The 21,087-nt window shown below is 36.5% G+C and overlaps 1 protein-coding gene across 2 annotated transcripts in view; it reads right to left on the bottom strand.

Moving 5' to 3' along the window:
- Positions 1–21,087, bottom strand: part of NALCN (sodium leak channel, non-selective) — a 237,133-nt gene that overhangs the window by 59,597 nt on the left and 156,449 nt on the right. For both annotated transcript variants that reach the window (XM_087726865.1, XM_087726866.1), the window contains 3 exons: positions 18,001–18,192; positions 12,709–12,846; positions 8,817–8,891 (listed from right to left, as the gene is read on the bottom strand). In XM_087726865.1, the coding sequence (XP_087582991.1) occupies positions 8,817–8,891; positions 12,709–12,846; positions 18,001–18,192 (405 nt within the window). The remainder of the gene's footprint in view (positions 1–8,816; positions 8,892–12,708; positions 12,847–18,000; positions 18,193–21,087) is intronic.

Genomic DNA, 21,087 nt, shown 5'->3' with positions numbered 1-21,087 from the left:
GCTTATGCCTGTTTATGTATTTGAAAAGCTATTACCAGACTCAACTTTAGTCTACCACCATATGCTAATATGCTTCTCCTCCTACAATATCTTGAATGACAAGAAGAACAAACAATTCATACAATTTGAAGTAAAATCAGGCTGCTCAAGCATTAATAATACAACCAGCATGTAAATATTTTGGATGCACAGTGATAAAAGACATTGAACAACGCAATGACAAGAGACATTGGAAAACAGCCAACACATTTAATTTTTTTTTTGTCCTGAAGGTAAGAGAAAAAGAAGCTGATCAAAGACAAGTGACTAGATATTATCCTGGAACACACAAGTATTCAGCAGCTTCTGACCACTTCTGAAGAACTGGTAGCGGAAATTTTGAGTAGTTCAGATAACCGGTTAATACCACCTATCACTAGCACCGCCCACATCTATTCTCTGCCTCCCGAGTCCCAGCTGATCGGGAGGGAATGGGGATTTTGCAGTAACCTTCCCCTGGATTTTATAGTATCTTTCCCCTGCCACACCCACTAAGGCACACCATGGCCACCAAGCCATGCCCACAGAACCAGTAGTAAAATTTTTTGAATCACACCACTGACACAAGTATGGACTTACAAGTACACAATGAAGCTATTATGGAAGGCAAACCTTGCAAAGTATTTACATTTATTAACAAAAAATCAGAAGTGACTGAATGAGCCAAAACAATATCAGTCATCTGATATTGTCATGCAAATATAAATATATACTCACAAAATTCATTAATTTGAGATAAAAGAGTCTTGCTAAGGCTTGGAAAGTTTTAAAACTCTTTATGATAACTGGAAACACCAAATACATTCGGCACATTGCATACTATTTGTTCCAATACTTGAGCTTGGCTATTGTGTAACGAAAGTGACATTCATGCTTTGAAGCACTAAGATATTTCAATAGAAAAAAGAAAGGCTGTTAGCATTAGAAAGTTTTTGTAGAAAATAGACAATGAATAAAGAATAAAAATGGAGAACAAGATGCCTGCTTTATCCAGTTATTCCTGGTTATTGCCTAAGCAAGAAAGTTCTACAATAAGAACTTGGAACATAGATGTAGAATAATAGGGTTGGAAGGATATTGGAGATCTTTTAGTCCAAACCCCTGCCCGTGGCAGGAGATCCTATACCATTCTGGACTTTCTTGGGCTTAATAGGATGGATACACATGATCACAGAAAGAATAAGAAATTAGAATAATGGAATTGATCCTCCAGTCCAGCCTCCCACCCAAGCAAGAGATGCTATACCACTTCAACTAAATGGCTGTTCAATCTCTTCTTTAAAATCTCCAGTGATGGCGCAGATGCAACTTCTGTAGCCAAGTCATTCCAGTGGTTAATTGTTCTAACTGCCAGGAAATTTCCCCTTAGTTCTAGGTTGCTCCTCTGCTTGATTTGTTCCCATTCATGGCTTCTTGTCCTGCCTTCAGATGCTTTAGAAAATAGCTTCTTTGTTTCCATTTCAATGTAATTATTTTTACTAAAAGTATTGGATTGGTTTTCATTTCAGAACTATTTTAATACATGAAAGATCTAGGAGTTCACAAGGAAATATTCAAGGGGAAAAAAATCCCCAAAGCTATGAACTCCTGGAGAATATTCATTTAAATTGTAGACAATCAAGTAAAAAAAATCCAGTGGCAGCAGTAGTGTCTAGCAGTATTTATAAAAATAGCATGTTCTTTCACTAGTTAAAAAAAAAAACTGAGCTGAATGCGGTAACACTTTTACCTAAAGATATTACAGCTTTTTTCTTTTCTTTTCTTTTCTTGCAATGCCATCAGAAACACTAACCAGCTTAATGGCAATAGCAATAGCCCTTAAACTTATATACCGCTTTATAGTGATTTTACAGCCCTCTCTAAGTGGTTTACAGAGTCAGCATATTGCCCCCAACAATCTAGGTCCCCATTTTACCCACCTCAGAAGGATGGAAGGCTGAGTCAACCTTGAGTCAGTGAGATTTAACTGCCAAACTGCAGCTAGCAGTCAGCTCAAGTAGGCTGCAGTACTGCACTCTAACCACTGCACTCTAACCAATGTGCCACATATAGCAATATTTTTTTTTTAAAACAAAGAAACAATAATCTACTTTTCATGCTGATCACTTTTATGTATAGATGAGAATTAAATGAATTTTGTTAATACTGAAATAGGTACTAGATTGAAATTTGTGAAATTTGTAAATGGGTTTTTACAAATTGACAGTATTGCCGGTATACTATTTACAACATCACAAATGATTAAACTAATTTAATTTGGAATTTATCCTTTACCAAACCATGCACTTCACTTTGAAGTATGCATTTGAATTTAATTTCTGAAGGTTTACGTCAGGATATGGTTTAGTTCAGCACCCTTAAGTGATAAACCGTACTTCATAAAATTGTTTGTTTTTCTATTCATAAGCAAGAAAAGATTCCCCAAAGAAATACATTAAGAATTCTGCTCCACGAGAATGAAAACTATAATGTTCTAAAAACCATTAGGATGATGCTGGGTGCTTTTATTTTTTTGCTGGGAAAAAAACAACAGCAAAGTATCCTATAATCTCAGATTTGCCACTGAAGTTAGCTATTCACTAAATAACTATTATCTAAAACCCTTTTCCTTTCATCCCTGGAGATAGTGGAGGGATGAGACTTCTGCAAGGAGATACACTTACCACACACTCAATTATTTTCTGAATCATTTAAGTTGCTTCCGTGATTTCACATTCTGGCAGTGTCTTTACACACAGTAAGTGTTATTCATCCCAATAGGACTGACTTCCAATAAAATAATACAAAATCATATTACAAAGAAATATTATGGAATTCAATGTGACATGGTCCCTAAATTCTGGAAGGTCTGAGAAAGGAAAAAAAGGGAGTCTTTTCAGTATTTGTTCAGAGAAGGAAACCATAAGGTAAAGGTTTCCCTCACACATATGTGCTAGTCGTTCCCTACTCTAAGGGGCAGTGCTCATCTCCGTTTCAAAGACGAAGAGCCAGCGCTGTCTGAAGACCTTTCTATGGTCATATGGCCAGCATAACTAAATGCCGAAGGGACACAGAATGCTGTTACCTTCCCACCAAAGTGGTCCTTATTTTTCTACTTGCATTTTTTATGTGCTTTCAAACTGTTAGGTTGGCAGAAGCTGGGACAAGTAACGGGAGCTCACTCTGTTACGCAGCACTAGGGATTTGAACCACTAAACTGCCGACTTTTCTGAAAATCTGATTAATCTAATTTGATTAATTAAATATTTTTTTCTGAAAATCTAATTAATCTAATTTGATTATTGAAATAAGTTTGATTAATCTAAGGATAAAGGATTCGAACTGCCAAAATGCCAACCTTTCCGATCGACAAGCTCAATGTCTTAGACACTGAGCCACTGCACCTCCTTCCAGTAAAATAATACAAAATCATATAACAAAGAAATATTATGGAATCCAAAGTGGCATGCTCCCTAAATTCTGGAAGGCTTGAGAAAGAGGGAAAAATGAGTCTCTCTTCAGTATTTGTTAACAGAAGGAGACCATAAAAAGACCATAAAATCTACCTATGTCACATCTGCTAATAAAACTTGAAAAACTATGAGGATGGTATATTCTTTATTGCACCCATTCCTCATTCACTCAAAAATATTTGGCATCTCCTTCAAGAAAACCGTATCTCTCTCACACACACATGCCCAGCAGCCACCAAGGAGATAACCTTTCCTGTCACTTTATTTCCTTGCTCAGAGAGAGTGCTGCTTATTGAAACCTCTCTGTCATGACATAGCTGTGGCCTATTTGTTTATACGGGAAAGCTTCTGCATAACTGCAGTAGGCTAAAAGTCTACTTTTATTATTAACTGACAATCAGACCCTAAATACATAAAGGACACATCCCTGTTTGCACATAGGAATCAAGCCAAGGGAAACTGACACATTCTATGCTAACAGTATTTTCTAACAATAGAATCCCTTACGCCACTTGAAATTTTGGGCTTGGACAACCTGGAACTGCACTGCCTATGATCTGACCTAAGCGTAGTACACAAAATTATCTGCTATAATGAGGGGAGGAGGAGTTGATGTCGCGGCGACATGACGTGCTATCTTGGAGCTCCAAGACTGCAGTCAATATTTCTGCCGCTGGACGGTCCATTTGGACCTAAACCGTCCCGCAGAGATGGTGATAAAGAAGAGTACGTCCTGCTGATCTCAGGGACACGACAAAGTCCCTGATTGATCCAGGAGAAGCTCTTATTTCTGACAGCAGAAATGCAGCCATTGAAGCTGCTGAAGTTGGGACAGCTCTGGAATGGAAAGAAAGCGGAAAGAGAAAGCGTGTCAAATTGGTGAGGAAATTTTACTATTAGAAAAGAGACTACCCCCCCCAAAATCAAAGCTAAATTAAAATTGCTACATTAAACTTAGTCTGTTATCTTTTTTAATTTTTCTTTTTATGGATGGTTATTTTTGCAAATGTTCCCTACTTTTTAAACTGAATGGATTAGTTTTTCTTCTACTTTTTCTTCTTTTTTATGCCTATGGATTTTTTTATAATGCTTGATTGGATTGTTTTTTTCTCCATTTAAGAATTTTTTTCTTTAAATTTGGAACATAAAGAAGATATAAAAAGGAATATATAGAGGGATGTAACAACAGAGGGAAAAGAAGTAACACTGCCACTTAGAGGCTGGAGGCTTGGAAACATTGTTTTTCTTTTTTCTCTTTGATCATTTGACAAGTTTTCAAGTTTTCTCAGTTTGTTTACTGAGAGTGATAGTAGGAAGAGCACAGATTGTTTAAACAGGTGTTCTTCAGGAGTTCTATCACCAGCTGGATTGGAGGGAAGACAAAACCTTGACTTGAAAGATTATAATGAACTTGCTTGAAATTTAATAAAAAGCCTTGAATGCTATAGTGGCAGTGTTTACAAATTGGAAGAATGGCGCAACAGGAAAAAGAAACTTCAACATTGCAAATAATTATGTTTGAAATTCAAATTATTAGTAGTAACAGAGAAAATTGAGAAGAGATTGGAGAATATAGAACACAAAACAGAAAAATTTGATGGAAAAATTGAGGATGTTTATCAAATGAAGAAAGTGGAGGACAGAGTCCTAAAAATTGAAGAAAAAAATGAGCAAAGAGATAAGAAAATTGTGGATACTGACAACAAACTGAGCGTGGTTGGAAAAGGCAAGAGCAGATGTGGAAAGGGGAGAAAGATGGACTGAAACTCTACCCCAGATTTCAAAGTATAGAAGAAGAAAAGAGAGAAAAATTGATGGAGGTAAGGAGAGAAATCTTGACAGAAGCACCAGTGATAACCAGAGACAAGCTGATGGAAGGAGTAGATGGAGGGTTTCGAGTTTTCATGAGATACGAAATGAACAACAACTTGCGAAGAGAAGTCCATACAAGACTTACCAGAAAGTAATCAGAATACTAATGCTATAAATGGCAAAAGACATAAGGCTGCACTATTACTAGAAAGATACAGGTTGATGTAATGAAAGTGTATAATAAAAATTAAGTTAAACTTAGTTCAATTTAGAGTATTATGTATAAAATGAAGTGATAATAGTTTTAGTCAAATAAATGATTAATGATGATATTGCATTTTTATATAAATGCAAATTTTATATAAATTACAAATGGAGACTATGAGAGGAGGTTTAAAAGTTTTGTTATTAAATATAATCATTTTTTGTTTTTTGTTCTGTCCGTTTGTGTTTGTTCAAAAAATAAAAAAATGTTTTTTAAAAAAAATATCTGCTATAATGCTATAATGTGTCCTGAATGACTACTTCAGCTTCAACCTCAATAATACACAGGCAAACAATCGATACAAACTCAAGGTAAACAGCTCCAAACTTGATTGCAGAAAATACAACTTCAGCAACAGAGTGGTCAGCGCCTGGAATACTCCACTTGACTCCATTGTTATATCCTCTAACCCTCACAGCTTCAACCTTAAATTTTCCACCGTGGACCTCACCCCATTCCTAAGAGGTCCATAAAGGGGGTGTACATAAGTGCACCAGCCTGCCTACTGTCCCTGTCCTACTGTCCCCATTTCTCTGTTCATATCCATGTTTATACTTGTTGTACATATTCAACTAATTAACTAAATAAAGAAAAATATAAATTCCAAAGGTGGCACTTATTTGTGATTAGCTAATTTTTGAACAAGGCTGAGACTTAAATTGTATTGGCTATATTTAAATTCATCCACAGAGAAAGAAAGTGCAATAGAAAACCATAATAGAACTGCCCCCCACTAGAAGTGATGCTAGACTCCTTTATAATGGACTTTGGATGTTTTTAAAGTCCAAACTTCAGCTCAACTGTTACCTAACTCTAGTATCTAGAATACTTTAACAAATAATGTCAAGTGGCATCATTGGGGAATTTATACAAGCCAATAATGTATTCTTATACCAGAAGCTGTGACTATGATCCATTTCCCTTTATTCTGAACCATGTACAGTGGAAGGAGTGTTGGGTGTAATTTTACAAATTGGCAGGGTATTAGACAGAATCACTAAGCAATGTGTGTGTGTGTGTTTGTGTGTGCGTGCGTGCGTGCGCGTGCGTGTGTGTGTGTAGAAAATGATAACTATAAAACATGGAAAAGCTTAAAAGACGACCATACTGGGAAATATAAGATTATTGTATGTCAAATCTGTGGCCACTGTTATAAAAAGTTGAACAAAATTATTTTGAAAAAAAAAACATTGACTAAAATTAGCTAATATATATAGAGAAAAACAATGTTTAAATGATGATGAAGTCATTACACATGATTATAGGTACTGCAGCATATAAATTGCAAAAGTTGTATTTGAGTCATCCATATATAATACTAATAGGAAGAGAGAGGTTGTGTAAGAGGACAGATCTTTCAAAAAAGAATGTGAACCAGATATAAAATGTGGGTAATGACTTTGACATAGGTGTCTTCAGGAGAGGGATGGATAAAGCGGGCAAATCTTGAAACATACATTGTGACATCATGAAAAGATGAACTTGCATCATGATGTTATAATCCACTTTGAAGATCGTGAATCTTCCGAAAGCACTGAATTAATACTGTGTGAAACAATGAATAACCACTGACATTTCTCTAGCCATACTGTCAGGGGTGGGTTTCTCGCCCCGTTCCAACCGGATCGGTTGGAATGAGGCCGGCGGCGTGCGCACGCACGCGGTGTGCGCACGCACGTGGTGTGCACGTGCGTACTAGCATCTGCGCGATGCTCCAGCTGCTCCTGGAGGATCGCGCAGGCATTCTGCGCATGCGTGGAAAGCGCAAAATTCAAAAAAACTGGGTAAGGAGCGGGTGCGGGTGCGGGTGTGCGGGCGCGTGCGGGCGCAGGGGGAGGGCTTCGCCGTTCCCGGAAGTTACTTACTTTCGGGTTTGGCGACCAACCGGATCGCAGGGACCGGTGCGAACCGGTCGAAACCCACCCCTGCATACTGTTTGCTTTTTCATGTGGTGTTACCTGAAAGTTATTTCACCAATAAAGACCAGCTATGAAAACCCACACTATGAAATAAAGTACCATTTGATTGATCCTAGGATTTAAATATGCAGTGGGAATTGGGGCCAGTCAAAAGGAAAAACATGCAAACTTCAGATTTATTCTTACCATTTAATTTCTAAAAAGGCTCAACTCTGTTTAATGTCTGATATAAAATGTTTGAGGATGGAATGACTAAAAACTCCAGTCTCATATCTATCTCACTATAAACATGTTAGGCATAACATAAAAAATATATGTTATTCTGGGATCATAATTGTCAGGGACAAGATAAAGCCAAAGCATAGATGTGAAGATATTTTTTTTTGTAATACACTATATTTTAGTGTGATTTGCTGGGTTGAAACCCTAATTTATTTCCCTTATTCTTCAGAAAACTGCTGTAGGAACTGAGGGCTGCCTCTCTTTAATTTTGATCTGTGGGCTGTCAGACTACTGAATGCGATGTAACATCATAAGTATGTAGTATGATAGACTTGCAGGGCCGGTGCAACATGTTCATATTCGTGCAATATATGTTATACACATAAATGTATAGAGGATTGTGTGTTGTCAGTATGATTTATTGGGTTAGGGATTTTCTTTCTTTCACTGTAAGTTATTGATATGTATTTATGTTGGGGGTGTGTGCACGAAGGGAAGCTTAGTCAATCTCATTGTACACATGTTGTGCATTGACAATAAAGGTTAAATTGAATAGAATATTGGTTTTATTTTTATCCCTGGGCTTTGACTCTGCTCAAGCAATTCCTCATGCATCCTGTAGCTGCAGAGCTCCCAGGCAGCCATCTTATCTTCTTTCTCCCTTGCTGCCCAGTGTTGATTGGCAGTTAGATCATCCTGATGATGAGGGAGGGCCAAGAAGGGAGGGGGAGGAAGGCGCACCAGTATTTGCAATATGCTCAGGCAGGTCCATAGTCTACCTTTCCATCTGCACCATGCTTAATGTTCGCAGGAAATGTGAGATAATAGTCTCACCTGGATTCTCAAGTAATTATTTTGATAAATACGATACAGTATTGTGCTAAACACTACTGAAAATGAGTTCTTGAATGCTCAACAAATATAATCATAGGATATCCTTCTCCTGCCTCTTCAATTGATCTTTAATATTTAGGCATATCCAGTTTTAGTACATTATACACAGCTCTTACCTTACTTTCTGAAGATGGCATCTACGTTTTCAAGAGAAAAGTGAATGTATCATAGTACAGCTTTGGTATAAATAGCATTCAACATGAACAACCTTACTTGTTTAAGTTTCTTTAAATCTTCATCAAGTTCCAGGTTGTCTAGAATAACAGCAACGAACAAGCTCAGCAGAATCTACAAAAAAACAAACAAACAAAAAATCAAACAAACCCAGAACTGAATACTTAATATTTTTAAAATAAATTAACATCCTTTTAGTGAAGTAAATATGAAGAAAAAGTCCAAAATAGAAGAGAGATATAGTTATAGACTATTTGGATTTCTGGATAGAGATTTTATGGATTGCTTATGTATATTGACTGGATTACTGTAACACGCTCTACTTGGGGCTGCCCTTGAAGAGTGTTAGAAGACTCCAGTTAGTCCAGAATGCAGCCGCGCGAGCGATTGTGGGTGCACCTAGGTATACCCACATTACACCTATCCTCCACGAGCTGCACTGGCTGCCCATTGGTCTCCGGACACGCTTCAAGGTGCTAGTCGTTACTTTTAAAGCCTTACATAGCATCGGACCTGGCTACCTGAGAGACCGCCTCCTGCCAATTACCTCCCAAAGACCGATTAGATCACACACACTAGGCCTCCTCCGGATTCCATCTGCCGGCCAATGTCGGCTGGCGACTCCCCAGGGGAGGGCCTTCTCTGTTGCAGCTCTGGCCCTCTGGAACGTTGAGATCCAGACCCTTACTACCCTTCCGGCCTTCCGTAAAGCAACAATGACTTGGCTGTTCTGGCAGGCCTGGGGCTGTTGAATTATTCAGCCCCACTTTAAGTTATGAATGTTGCTGTAATTTTAAATTGTTCTATTATTTTTTATATTCCCCCTCCCTTTTTATTGTAAGCTGCCCTGAGTCTTCCGAGAGTGGGTGGCATACAAAACTAATAAATTAATAATAATAATAATAACAACAACAACAACAACAACATGTAGAACATATAGTACCTAAGTACATGCACATATGTTGCTCAATAATAGTTCAACCCCTTGTTCAGCCACTGCTCCAGCTAAAAGCCTAATGAAAAGCTGTTCCAAGATTTGATCAAAGAATTGTGCCTTGGGTGCAAAATACCGTGTAGTTTATGGTGATTGTTTCCCATTTCTATGGCTGAGAACCACAGGCATAGAAGGAAGATTTTTACTGAATGTCAAAAACAAGTCTAGAGCATTATCACAAAAGAACAGTTAAACCTTAGTTTATTATTTAACTTCACCATCCCCTTTTGAGTTTTAATAATAGACTTCACTCCTAACACAGTTTTTGCTTTTCAAATGTAACTTCCATCTTAGCTCCTGCTGTGAAAACTATTCATTTCTCTCAGCTCTCTACAAAATCTGTTTCCAAGTGCATACAATTAGCACTTTTGAACTTTACCCGCCTTCTCGTTCTGAGTTCTGAAAGTTATCATTTGCTGCAATGTTTTCCTGCTGTTTTATTGCTTGTGTTCCCTGTCACTATTTCCTAGAGCTTTTTTTTTGTTATGGTTACTGAAGTTTTATAGGACTCCTAAATAACTATTAATCATGACAGGTGCTTTTGTTAAAAGGATAATAACATTGTCAGGCCATCCTGATGCAAGTTCTGTCTCTTTCATATGTACTTGTGATGTCATGATGTACATGTAAATGGGTTGATGCTTGCATTAAGGTAGTTTTCAGCATTTGTTCCCTCTGATCCCCTTTGAATAGTGGTATTATTAAAAATATGCATGCACACATGTATACGCCAACAACCTTAGAATAGTGGTATTATTAAAGTATGCATGCATATATGTATATGCACCAGTGGTGGGTTTCAAAATTTTTAGAACCTCTTCTGTAGGTGTGGCCTGCTTTGTGGGAGTGGCTTGCCAGCCATGTGACTGGGTGGGAGTGGCTTGCCAGCCATGTGTCTGGGTGGGAGTGGCTTGCCAACTATGTGACTGGGTGGGTGTGGCCAACTTGTAAAATGTGGTGACACTCACTTAACAATGCTCTTGCTTAGCAGCCAAAATGTTGGCTCAGAAACTCTGGCATTTGAAGCACACAAGTCTTAAAGCTGTCAAGTTACAAGACCCTTGCACCCCTAACCCTTTAGAAACCCCCCCCAGGGGTGTTCAAATTTGACAGCTTTAAGACTTGTGGACTTCAACTCCCAGAATTCCCCCACTCGCTCTTTATCTTGATGATGTGCAGATGGGCAGGGGGAGGGAGCTGGAACCAGTTCTAAATGGCACTGTAGATTTGTGGAACCTCTTCTATAGAAGAGGTTAGAACTGGCACGAACCCAGCCCTGATATGCACTGACATTAATGTATGAATCAGAACATCCTGGGATTGCATGTATGTTGTAAAGGGATGCAGGAAAATCTGTACTCCTTAGAAGAGTATGTGTCTCAAAGATAGAGGAGACTATAAACTCTAGAAAACTCAATTTCTGCCTAGATCACAAATAACTATACATTAGGTCAAAACTGAATAATCCTTCCCTTAATGAATTGGATAGTTGCTTGAATAGAAGCCGTTGTTGTAATTGCCAAATTTGCACCACATAACACCATCAGTCCTTATGTTTCGTCTATTTAATGAGATTGTTTTCACATATGTTCCACTGTATTGGACACTTACTTTCTTATAAAAAGCACCTGTTCCACATCCCAGAAGCATAAAGCAATGATAGTCTGCTAAAATTGCATCCCTTCATTGTGTTCTGTCTATATATGAAATTAATTGTTGGTTTGCTCTTATGTTAGTATGCCAGACCATGACATTTTTCATGTGCTTATTCGGACATCATAAAATAGGGAAGCCCTGTACTAACTTCTAATTATCAGCCCCAAGTCTTTTATTAGCTTTCTGTTTAATTACAGCTATGGGAAGATTGCAAGGCAATGAAACTATAGCAAGCTTTGCTTAATAAATATATGTCCTTGCTTCATTATGATCCCTGTTTTGCTGTGATTCAGGATGTTAATACATATTCTATTAGGTTAAAGAAGAAGCATGATCTTGTTTAAAAAACACCTTGTATTTTTTGTAAACACAGATCACCACATGTTACAGATCTGAACTCCAGATTCTTTCCAAGAATTAAGAGAGTTGCAGAGGTGGTATTCACTTACCTTCCCTATTGGTTCTCAAATGTGAGTGCACGTGCCACCTCCGTGCATGTGCTCAGCCTTCCGTACATGTGCTTTTACTTAAAAAGGGCCTAAATGGGATGCCATACAGCCGGGGTGGGTAAAATACCACCTCTCCATAGTTGCACTTATAAACAAATGAAAATCCATGAGTTGAAAAGGTAAGTTGTCTCTGCCAAACAATTCTGCATGGATATTTGCCTCAATGGGTATCCATTCTTGGGATCTAAGTGGCAATCTTTATTCAAAGTGACAGTAATAAATGAAAACAATCCTATTGAATAGTATTCAAATGCAAAACATTCACATAATAAAATTAAAAGTAATGACCAGACCCTAACTCAACAGCCGAGTTATCTCTAAGCAGACAAGGAAGAAGGATTCTGGCAATGCCCAAGAATTGCAGGAAGGCAAAACAAGGCAAAGTTAGAAGTTATCTTGGGAAATACTGACTTCCACTCTGCAATTGGTATAATATTCAAGAAATAGAGAAAAGCAAGTATCAATCAAAAGGAAGTTCCTCTTGTTCCTGACAGCTTTCTCCCTGACCACTTTTCTTCTGTAAAAGTAAACTTAAAATGCCCAGAAGCAATTGAATGGGAGAACCAATCAGTAGAGGAACAGAAAAAAGAGCCATTCTTCCTTTGAATTGTTGCTGCCCTGCATGTCCATCTACTTAACATGCAACCTACTTAACATATTTAGTGTTCTGGGAGGTCTACTGACAATGTTACACCACATGAGCTAGTTTTGCACTCACGAGTCAGCATGAACTATTAAAAATTGATATATGCATATGGTGCATGCAACTTACCAGAGTAGCAAAAAGATGATATAAAATAAAGTAAATAGCAACAACTGGTGCCCACATGTGACCCACAGCATTGAGAGTCTGATCCATGACATCCACCCATCCTTCCTGTGTCAGAATTTGAAACATTGACATGAAAGCCTAAATCAAAACATAAACAAACAAGCCAGTTAGATATCCTTTATTGAAATAAGCAAATACTGTAAGCTCCTTAATAGCACCAGGCTTTTGATTGTAAGGACAATCTGGTTAATGATAAGATACACTGCTCTGATGCTATTATTGGTAGAAACCGCATGCTTTTGTTTATTAGCAGGAGTTCCTAATATCTTCCAAAACATCATATCTTTACCATGTTTTTTAATCCAAACCACATCATAGCAATAAACCTTTGTAAAATCCAAGGAGCACCACTGAATTTCAGAAGTACAGTTGTAAAAGCACAGTTTAGTGCCATTCCTAAAGGTATCTATAGCTAGCAGACTATATTTTCACCACCAGGTTCCATGCACTATTTCTCAGATAGGGAAAAAGTTCTCCAGTTTCTATTCTGAGATTTATAGCTTCTAATATGTCACAGGTACTATATCCAAATGATCATAAAACCTCAATTCAGATGTTATACACTAAGTCTGAACTCAACTCTGCATCAGCATTTGAATGCAGATCATAATGTGATTCATGGTCAAACCAACATATATTAGTCTAAACTCTTCTACAGATATGAATATATCACATAGTAAAACAGAGAAAAGAAGACAAATATTGTTTACATTATTTCTTGGTAGTAACTATTTGGTTCTGGTATTAGCTGCTTTTATTTTTGAACTTTTAAAAAAAAGTATCATCTTTTTGTCTAAGAAAATCAAAACCACCATTTATAATATGATTCATTCTAACAGTGTCCCAAGATGTTTCCTGTAAGTGACAACCTCTGCATTGGAAAAACATTAGTTTTAAGATAATATGGCTGTATACAGTGATTTTAACTTTGGAAAGTAGCAATCTTTCTTTCAGAGCAAGATATTTTTAGTTGAAAGATATACTTCCCACCAGTTATGCTAAAAAGAATCAGAAATGTAGCTATCTTGCTGTCAGAACAACTAACAGCTGTGAAAATGAGACTCGGAGATTTATACAAATAGAGGGTTTTTTAAAAAAAATTAAATTGTGTGTGTACTGTATATGTGTGTGAAGAACGTTTCAGATTTATTCTAATTATTTTTAAGTTTAGTTAATGCTACTCATCATGGTGATTCAGCAGCGACTTTTTCACTTTTAGCTGCAATGTATGACTTGTCAAATATCAGATCATGTAAAAGCTACAACAGCACATCTCATGGCCTGGTATCTTCAGATTTCCTCAGTCTTTGGACTCACTGTCTGAAGAATGGGGTCAAAAAAGTCAGGATAATGGCAACAGCTATGTTATCAATTAAGTTGTTTCTTGTAATGCGTGCACAAAAGGGCTAGGGGTTTGATTATATGGTTGTGACTGCCATCTTGATTTTTTGACATTCCTCTTTGATCACATCGAACAGATTCAGAAAGCATTAGTATACAGGGAAGAAAAAAGGGGGAAGAAAAAGAATACATTCCCATCACATTAAACATTACACTGGTCTATGAGGAAAAAGAAGGTTAATTTTACCACAACTGTGTCACTAAGAGAATTAATTGCCTCCAATTTGCAAAATACAGCTTCAGGTAAACTGCATCAAAATAATTCAAAATTACAGAGGGGATGTGCGATTATGCTCCATAACGTTTCTGTAAAATGTGATATAGCAATGAGAATGGTGCAACATGAATCGCTATAAATTTATCTTTCTATTGATACCAATAACATAACTTTCCATTCATTTATTGGTTTTTCATGTAACATTTTTATGCTTCTCGCATGAAAAACTGACAAGTTCTAATATCAGATTAAATGACAAGGTTCTATCTTTATTCGATATCTAAACTATGTTTTTTGGCTTTTCTCTTCTGAACGGCAATAGGATCATCCCTGGGGAGTTTCCAGCAGTAATCAGCAAGCATGGACGGACTCCATTTCCCTTGTTATCTTCTCTCCCCATGCTCATCACTCACTGCCCAACAGTTCAAAGGGAAATAGTCTAAATGTGATTGTAAGAAGTGAATTTTTAGTGACATGTTTGCACAAAATGCTTTATAGGATCTAAACAAATTTCCCACCTGTTTTTCATAGTCATCTGCCTTGCTGTTCTCAAAGTGAAGATAAATTTACAGGCTTTCATGTGGTACCATTTTCATTGTTCTACTGTACTTTGTCAAGAAGCTATGAGGCATCATGATCATTAGACACCTCCCTCCTTTGTAGGCAAATATATTTATCTGTGTATACATCTTTATTGTGAAATATCTTGAAAAGTTTAGCAAACCAGCACCGTTATCACCTGTTTTCTAATTCATCTAATCAAAATATGTAAAATTAACACATTTTATCTCAAAGGTCAATTATTTCTCAAAATTTGTAGACCAGTCTAATCAGTCTCATTTTTTGAATCTAAAGCACTATCGGAAGTTTCAGTCCTGGATCCTGCATTTTTTAATAACATTTTATAATTTTCATGGATTTCCTGACATTCTTGGTCTCTGTGGTCTATTTGTATGTTTGGTATATATTTCACACCTTTACTTCATATTTTAACCATCTCATATTTAAAGCAAGGCTATTAAAAATAGCTCTTTTAAAATACATTACTTTCGTTTTCTAAAACAAAATGCTTCTGGGAAAAGAAATCTCATTTTTTTAGGTTCCCCCCATTTTAGAGGAGGCTTAACATCTTTGAGTGTGATATTAATCAGAATATTAATCTCTATTTTTTGAAGTAACTATGCCTCATAAAAAATTCTTCCCCAACACAAAAAGCACAATGCACAAAAATACTAAGTTTCTAAGACAGTTTAAAAATGCAAGGCATGTTCCACATTTTTAGTTAAACCATAATTTCAACAATTAAAAAACAAGGAAAAAAGGAAAAGAAGTAATACTACTCATCACAAAATTGGATCTTAAAAGCCTGAAACATTCACCGGAAAACAAAATATAACAGATCTTGCAATCTGAGAAAAATGAACTAGAGAATGCTGTAGATGGTAGCCATGGCAACCATAAGCTTCTATTTATGTCGTGTTTGTCAAGATGCCATGTGAAAGCATGGAATTTAGAGGCATTAGGAAATAAAAGTGGTCTGCCTTTTCTCTTTTTCTCTTAAAAACATATAATGTTCCTACATTGTACTTCAGCAACATTAATGGATGTGATAATCAATTGTTCTTTCTGCTAAGTCTTTTGGCATCTAGAGCAAAAGATTCCATGTCAGAACAGGCCGACCATTTTAAGTTTGCTTTTACTTAGAGGGGAATGGTACTGTGCCCAGCTAAAATGCTTGTCTTCCTCTTCCCTTTCACCCAGGAACCCAAAACATTTGTCCATAATGAGTGTTTAGATATGCAAAGTCTTCTGCTGCCATTGTTCTGATATGTCAAAGTCCCATAGGAACTTTTATTATTTGATTTAATATGGCTACCCATTCCAGAAGACTCTAGGTGGCAATTTTCTATCTTTGCATTGCTGTGTTTCTCAACCTGGGTAATTTTAAGATGTGTGGACTTCAACTTGCTGAATTCCCCAGCCAGAAAAATCTGGAAAACGATTTTCAATGTAAACCTGAGTTCTATTCTCACATTTATGGAACATAAATCGGCAGGATTCCTCTTTTTCATTCACCTAGAATCTAGCTCTAGATTTCTTTTAAAATACATACATTTCTCTTTAACTGTACATATAACAAAAGTGGTTTTTTTAAAATTAAAATAAATGGCTGCATTAAAAACCAATCATAAAAGAATTCCCAGCAGCTTTTTGGAAAAGTAGGGAAAGGCAGAAAGCATAGTATTGGCATTAGAATAACGAGCTAACCTGGAGGATATTAACAAAACACCACCATTTTAAAGTAATGATGGGACATATCATTTCTAAATTATCATTTCATATTTTGTTTTTAGTATCCTGCTGGGAAAAAAAGCAAAGTTCTGCCACATCTCATTGTTATTATGTTAATTTTCTATTCATTAGATGGTTTAAATGTAATCCTTATTCTGCAAACAGGGAAGGTGTGAATTAGATTAAAAAAAACAAACAAAAGCTATACTCCAGGACATTTGCTAATCTTCTGCTGAAATAGAAGTAAGGAAATAAATTCCCATGTGACAATTTTCCAAGCTAAAAGAGACATTAAAAAGTAAGGGACTTAAAGTAAGTAGGCAAATCTAATCAGTAGGCGTTTGTGACCTACAATGTTAGCCTCAAAAGCCTCAAAAGTTTATTTTACCTTTCACATATGTAATGTATGACAGGTCAATTGGGTTGCAAAGAGATGCACAAGCTTATAAATTCTGGACTTGTTTTGCAAGGGGAGAAGCTATTCTTGCAATAGATTTTTCAGTGCTCAACTAGGGGAGATAATATATGTTTTTGTCTTTTGTGTTTTTTAAATTCACATTTTTTTCAATGTTTTTATTTAATTTTGTTCTGTTTCTATTCAATTCTTTTCTTTTGGATTTTGGTTCTTAATCTTTTGAATAAAATAAAATAATAAAATAAAATATAAACAGTTACTCCACCCCTCAAATGTGATTTAAAAGTCTAAAGAATTTCCCAATCTATATATCAAGATTAGGGACAATTCTTCAATGACAAAATTGTATTCACTTGGTTTATATCTTTAGGGAAAAAATTCTGCATTTTTTCTGCAGTTAATTATTTTGAAATTTTTATTTGGAAGTTTCTTTACATAAGACCTTTCCTTCTATCCATATTTACCTAGTAATTTGACATGTACATTGATTTTAGTTTAATAAAGATGGAGAATTTGTTGAAAACAATTGTACTTTTCAGTCTAGAAGTGATAATTTTCTCAGAGCAACAAAAGGGCAAACTTGCATTTTCAGGTTCAATTATACCGATATATTAGTTTTTAAATTGGAAAAGAAACTTTCCTTTATTCAGATTTGTAGGAATGATATATTTTGCCTATCTTTCTGTTCTAATTAAAAATAGATAGTGCCATAATCTATAGTGTTCTGATGCTGCTCTTTTTGCGTGATAGTGGAGGGTTACTGTTGAAACTAACAATTCAGGCAGCGTGATCTTGCAACAAAATGTATTCTTACAGAAGCCAAGGAACTGGCATTGATAAGATTGTAGTATAAAGCCATTTCTAAACAGCCATAATTTGATTGGTTGCAATGGAATTTTTAACTTACTCTTGGAAATGTGGTAAATCTGTCCAGTTCTTCCACGAAACAGAACATTTGCAAACTGATGGCTGACATTACAATTAATAGACTGGCAGTAAATACAACTAAACTCCCAAGCTTTTTTCCAGGTCCAAAAATCTTGTACACAAAATCTTCCAGGGCAGGAGAAATCTTGATAAGTCGAACAACTCTAAGTACCTGCAGATAGAAATATTTTTTTTAATTGATATAGCTGCAAGTTTTCAAGTGAAACAAATTGGTTCTTTTTCTAGTAACACCTATGGCATATATACCTTGAAAATTATACAATAGATGGAATGGTTACTACAATGATAGGGATGAGTCAAACATTCAAAAGAAGTGCAAAGCATTTAAGAAACTCTGCCCTTTGAAAGGTCTGCTCAGCTGATTTGAAACACCCTTGGCACTATGTACATGTCTTTTTCTGCTGTGCTGTTTCACTTCACTGGAATTCTTGAGAGTGACAACTGGACTTTGAAATAATTTTATGATGCTTCCAAAGATTGTGGCCGCTTTAATGCTTGGGGATACTATTAGGCTTTCCAAATCACCTAATTTAAACTCTTTCCTAAGTCATGATATGCATCCATTAAATGTATTATTTTATATAATTTCAAGATGATGGCCAAACTTTCAGCATTTCCATATTCATAAAACTGAAATTTATGGTGAATTATAGTTCATTTCTCTTCTTTCTGTCAGGCTTTTCTTTTGGATCTTTGGCCTGCCACACTTTCTATTATTCTACTATGCATTTTATATTGTGAGAAAATGGGAGGGGGGATTGTAAGGAGTTACATACTATGTAGCCATAACAAAATTCTTTCTAGAAAGCCAAGGCCATCCTTTGTCTCTGCACCTCTGCGCCTGACCAGAATTGGATGGGTAGGACTGCCAGCATGGCAGTGAGAGATTGGACCATGTGATGGACTTGTGGGTGTGGGGGCAAGATCTTGAACTTTCAACTGGATGGGGAAAACCGGGAAGCTTTCAGATTCGGGTTTTCCCAGATGTGCCAACATGGCTCTCTTAATAAATTGGAACTTTGAGCAATACTTTGCCTTGGACTCTAATTCACCTTTGGATGCTATTTGGAATGCTGACACTTTCTTTAATTTGTGTCTAAATATGATACCTTGTAATCAGTACAAACATGACAGAAGGAAGGAACACCAAATTAAATAGCCAATAGTAACTTACAGAAACAGACAGCAATTTCTACAAAAATTTAGGTCAGAGCTATGTGTTAAAATGAAATATTTCTAGGGTTATTGTTACAACAGTTATGAGAAGTCTTAGTTTTTCTGCAATTCCACCTTGAATCTTACTTGAAAACTAAGGAGTTTGCAGGGTGGGACAATTTAATGTTTTCATCTTACGTTTCCTTCAGCCTTAGTCAGCATAACCCCAAAAATGATAAGTCTAACATTCAGAGGACATCAGGTTGTCTATCCCTGAATGTCAGTCATACTGAAATCTCTTCTAATTCCCATATGTCTGCTAGTCTTTTGTGACTTAGTCGCTTACATTATCCCTGGCTTTGAAGGAGTAGAGGGTATGCCTACAGTATGTCTGTTGATATCAAAGTAGAGCAGGTGGGGCCCAAACATTTACTTTTTTTAAAAAAGAGAAACTAACAGAAAAATACATATACATGGGAGAGTCGGGAAAGGTTTACAACAGGTACAAAAAAATTTCACTTAAACATTCCTAAATACCAACCGTCCTTCACCAAAGGGAGGAAGCTCTCTTGTTCCCCATTCTGAGAAAGTGAGATATATAACAGATAATCTGTACCTTGGACATAGTATCTCCATATCACCCTAAATATCATACTCCCTAAGCTAATTGACTTTTAATCAGTCACTCACTCAATCACTCAATATCTGTTTATATATTTTAATCAGAATAGCTGAAACTCCAGTTTTTCTTTAAATGTTAAAAACAAGTTACTTGTTTGATGCTTAACTAGTGTCCTGCTAAATATTTTATTGTGGGTGCTTCCATCCATAGCTATGCTACCTTAATTGACATTTAAGTATCCAATTAATCTTTCCAGAAACCAGTTTACAAGGCCATTTGTTTTCATCAAGAGAGAAACAGGACAAGCTTCAAACAGTATCCTTTGCAAGTCTGTATTTTTATTTGAGCATGGTTTGAATTTTTTGGGAGGATTAGAGGCAGGAAACTGCAATCAATTCCAGAGATTTCTCCCTCTCCAACACATGATAAATGTTTCTTATTCCATAAATCCAAAATCATATATGAGTGCATCAGAGTGTTTGTATATCTGAGAAAAGCTACACACTTATATTACCATCAATAATGTGAAATGATTGGCTCCTTCAATTTATACCATATTGTATAGAAAAAAAAAGATTTTGTTTTGTTTTTGTGGTGTGTGTCAGACGCGGGTTTGCTCCTGGTTCAGCCCAGATCTGGCAAAGTGGTAGTGGTGGTGGCGGGTGGCTCTGCCCACCTGCCCGGATGCTTCCGCACAAAAGCATCGCGTGCATGAGCGCATGCTCATGAGCAAACCGTTGTTTAAAAAAAATTGAAACCCACCACTGGTGTGTGGGTGTGTTTGTATGAATATATGTATACAGACACAGACACAGACACACACACACACACACTATTATGAAGGATAATCCGAACATTGTTCAAAACATTGATGGTGATCATTGTGAAGGGAAACAGTTGTTTCAACTACTTTATTTTGTGATTTTGGCTGCAATACAGGTAGTTCTCAACTTAGGGCCACAATCGAAACTGCTAAATGATGATGCAGACATTAAGTGAATCATCACATGACTGCCTAATTTTACAACCTTTTTTGCCTTTTTGGTCATTAAGCAAATCACTGTGGTCATTGAGTGGCTTCAGCCACTGATTTTCCTTGTCAGAAATCATCTGGAAAAATGGCAATCTCCTGAGCCAAGGACAAGTGTTCCATTGTAAAGAAATGCCAGTTGCCAAGCAACCAGATTGCAATCAGGTGACTGTGGAGCCCTGCAATTTTTGTTAAGTGTGAAGCCTGTTCATAAGTCACTTTTTTCAGCACCGTCATAA

Source organism: Thamnophis sirtalis, unplaced genomic scaffold (assembly GCF_051295495.1).
Source record: "Thamnophis sirtalis isolate CommonGarterSnake01/CBP01778 unplaced genomic scaffold, rThaSir2_p1.2 scaffold_12, whole genome shotgun sequence".
NCBI classification, from domain to species: Eukaryota; Metazoa; Chordata; class Lepidosauria; order Squamata; family Natricidae; genus Thamnophis; species Thamnophis sirtalis.
This window is presented reverse-complemented; position numbering and strand designations above follow the sequence as displayed.